This window comes from Microtus oregoni, unplaced genomic scaffold (genome assembly GCF_018167655.1).
Source record: "Microtus oregoni isolate MIOR12 unplaced genomic scaffold, Mior012 000016F_ref0000370, whole genome shotgun sequence".
Classification (NCBI taxonomy): domain Eukaryota; kingdom Metazoa; phylum Chordata; class Mammalia; order Rodentia; family Cricetidae; genus Microtus; species Microtus oregoni.
Window position 1 is genome coordinate 41,672,712 of NW_024543075.1, and position 3,475 is coordinate 41,676,186.

The window sequence follows — 3,475 nt, forward strand, 5'->3', positions numbered from 1 at the left end:
ATGTAGTTGCACTGCTTTCCCCGTCCCACTTCCTCCCTCACCCTCTCCCACGGTGAGGGCAATGCAGAGAGAATCTCAAAAGAGTTGCTTTTGCAGCAAGAGTTGTATGCTGGAGGTTAGTTCATGGGCTGCACACTGTCTAGAGAGGCGAGCTGTCAGCCAGCCATAGAGCTGAAGAGTTCTTTCAGGCTATGAAACTCTCTTATCAGGATGATACATCTTATAATGAAGACATCTTATCAGGACTTGCTATTGTTGGTACTGGAGATTCTGGTTCAAGACTACCAAAGTTTAAGAGCACCTGAAAGGTAATACAGGTGCACAGTGACCTATATGGTCATTTTGCCCTTTTTCAGCTCCCCTAGAGGTGGCATTCTAGGCAAATTCTTTTGTTGCTGAGTTTTGTGGTCACTGGAAATCTTAGAAGCAAAAAAAGGTGTATGTGTTTGTGTGTGTGTGTGTGGTTGATGATGATTGTTAATGTTAATGATAAAAACGCAGCCCAGTCTATCTTCATAACAGCAAATACTGCTGGAGAGATTGGAGAGATTACATTTTCCCTCAGGCTTTACCTATCTGGAGTGGTCCAAACTTAGCCGAAATATGCCCCCTTTCATTAAATCTTGTTTAGCCCAGTCTTACGGTAATTAAATCCTGTTTAGATCTAGATTCCAAGTGCTGCTGTGGTTTCTTTTACCCCAACCAACAACTTCTGAGCTGAGACTTTCTTTTAAAAACTGTATTTCCTTCTACTACTTGCTGGTGTATGTCTGCTATGTGTATAGGTGCCTTCGGAAACCAGAAGAAGGCTGGAGTTTCTGGACATTGGGAGCTGAGCTAGGGTCCTCTAGAAAGGCAACAATCCCTCTTAACCATGCAGCAATCTCCCCAGTGCCACCCTCTCCCCATCAGTTTATTTTCTGAAGCTGCTCTGCCATCTATTAGGACTTTGGAATATATTATCTTTAGAACCACGTCGAGAGATTACCCAAGGGCCTTGGGATACAAGTATCCCACTGAAACTGTGAACTGCCTATACATATTAATCACACACCTTCATTCTATTCAGATAGAAACTGGGACTTCAGGCCTCAGCTGGACCATGATGAGCGCACAGTAATTTAGTGTACAGGATGGGTGCTGTCTAAGCTAACATGTAGTAATTTAGTGTACAGGATGGGTGCTGTCTAAGCTAACATGTAGACATTGCTTTCCAACTCAGCCATTGCCACTTGTCAAGCTCAGGATTTGAAGAGGAACGGGCAGGTTTGTGTTAAACATGTTTCTAGATAGTGACATGTTTTCCCCCATTTAAGATATTTAGGTTTCAGTCTGACCATGAGGAAAACCCAGCCTCAGGCAGGAGGTACAGACTTCTGCCCTGCCCCCATTCATGTCTGCCTTTCAACTGTGACCTCATCACTGACAGCATATCCCCTAAAGATTGCCAAAGAGAGGAGCAGCTGCCCCCTGTATGGGAGCCAGGTGGCTGTAGGGCTACACTGGGAGGTGGCATCTGCAGGACGTAGGTGAAAGGACATCACCGGACACCTACTGGTCCCTGCACCCAGGTGTGCTCAGTGCCACATCAAAGCTTTCGAAGGTGTGTGCTCCACTGTGCCCTCAGGTAACCCTGCATCCTCTTCCTAAGGAAATATGGCACGGGCTAGGGAAGAAGCAGGGGACAGCCAGCTGGTGTCAGGTAGGGAGCCATCCTCGCGTATCATCAGAGTGTTTGTCAAGACCCCACAGGACTGCCAGGAATTTTTGCTGGCAGAAAATAGCAACGTCCACCGCTTTAAGAAGCAAATCTCCAAATTCCTTCACTGTGACTCTGACCGATTGGTACTCATCTTCTCTGGGAAGATTCTCCGGGATCAAGACATACTGAGCCAGCGTGGCATCCTTGATGACTCGACAGTCCACGTGGTAGTGAGGACTCGTCTGAAAGGATCAGCGTGTACGGGAACTCTGGCAGGCCCCACAGGCCACTTTACCCACCGTTCGGAACCGTCTGCCTCTGATAGTGCTGGGGTCCTAGCCAGGCTAAGCCGGCTGGCCCGAACCTCACCTGACCTAGCTGATTTCTTCAGTCAGCTTGTCCAACTGCTGACGATGGCACCAGAGTCGGTGGAGCAATTCTTGGAAGAACCTCTGATTCAAGGACTGACAAATGAGAAACAAGTCAATAGCCTGCATGTTCCTGAATCCTCAAAGACGGTACAGAAACGCGATCCAGCTCTCAAGTTTCCGGAAACCTTTCCGAAGCCTGCTCGCCAACAGGAAGTCCTGCAGGAACACAAGCAGAGGCTAGAGGCTCCAAAAGCAGTGCCTGGAGGTGACAATGCTATGCGTTCTGGCTGCTCTGAGATCCAGCAGGTTATGCTTTCCACTCTGGCCTTATTGGTGGCCTCTAAAGGCCTCATTTCGGGCTCAGAGCTGTGCAGAGGAGAAGCCGCCAGCACTCACAGCAGTTCTGACCCCACCGCCACCATCCCAGCCACCTCCACTTCGGCCAGGCCCTTGGCACAAGAGGTCAGTACAGGAGGAGTTACTCAGGTCAAAGGCATCGTCTCAAGTCAGGTCAGTTCAGGGTGCCGACCTGGTACACTAGATTTACAGCTATACTCGGATCTCCCCTTCCAAGAGAGCCAGCAGCCAGTAGAGAAGGCCCCTCTAACCAGTCAGTCGAGACTCTCAACCTCTGTTTTGTGCCGAGCCTTGAACGTCCTGCAGCAAAATCCAGCACTGCTACACCAGCTGGCAACTGGCAGCCCTCTACTACAACATATGCCGCTTCTCCCCATTCTAACCAACCCGCGAGCGCTGCAGGCATTGCTACAGATAGAACAAGGCCTGCAGATACTGTCAAGGGAGGTGCCTGAGCTGGGGCCGTTCTTACAGGACTCAACTAAACCACGTGGGGTTAGAGGAGCCCCGGAAACTAGGGGTAGAAGACAAGCCCATAGAGAAGATACCACACAACCCTCCTTGGCCTTTCTTCAGCTCTTCCATTCCTTGGCCAATGCCTGTTCGCAGCCTAACCACACTGTGCTGTCCTCGGCCCTCCTCCCTGAAGGTCGCTACCAGCAAGAACTGGAGCAGCTGAAGGCCTTGGGTTTCGCTAACCGTGATGCAAATCTGCAGGCCCTTATCGCCACAGATGGAGATATCCACGCTGCCATCGAGAGGCTTCTTGGGGCTCCACAGGCCTAGTCTCTCCAGGGAATGCTCACCCTGCACCATTCTGTGGAAAGAGAGGAAAAGGGGGAAGGGGAGGGAAGGCACTTATTTTAGAAATTCCTCCTCCTTGGGTTATGAGCACATTCGGGCAGCCCTTCTCTCACTGCCCTAGCCTGTTCTTCATTAAAGAAGATTGCTTGGAGCGCCTGTGTGTTGTAGGTTCGAGGCTGTGTGGGCAACATCATCTTATTTGGGGAGAGACTTGGATAATGCTCTGAGGATAGGCTTTACT

The 3,475-nt window shown here is 50.0% G+C and overlaps 1 protein-coding gene across 1 annotated transcript; it reads left to right on the top strand.

The window, feature by feature from the left end:
• The first annotated feature begins 1,656 nt into the window (after positions 1–1,656).
• Positions 1,657–3,216, top strand: LOC121457399 (ubiquilin-3-like). Its single transcript, XM_041666070.1, has one exon. The coding sequence runs from the start codon at positions 1,657–1,659 to the stop codon at positions 3,214–3,216; it is 1,560 nt and encodes a 519-aa protein (XP_041522004.1).
• The last annotated feature ends 259 nt before the right edge of the window (positions 3,217–3,475 follow it).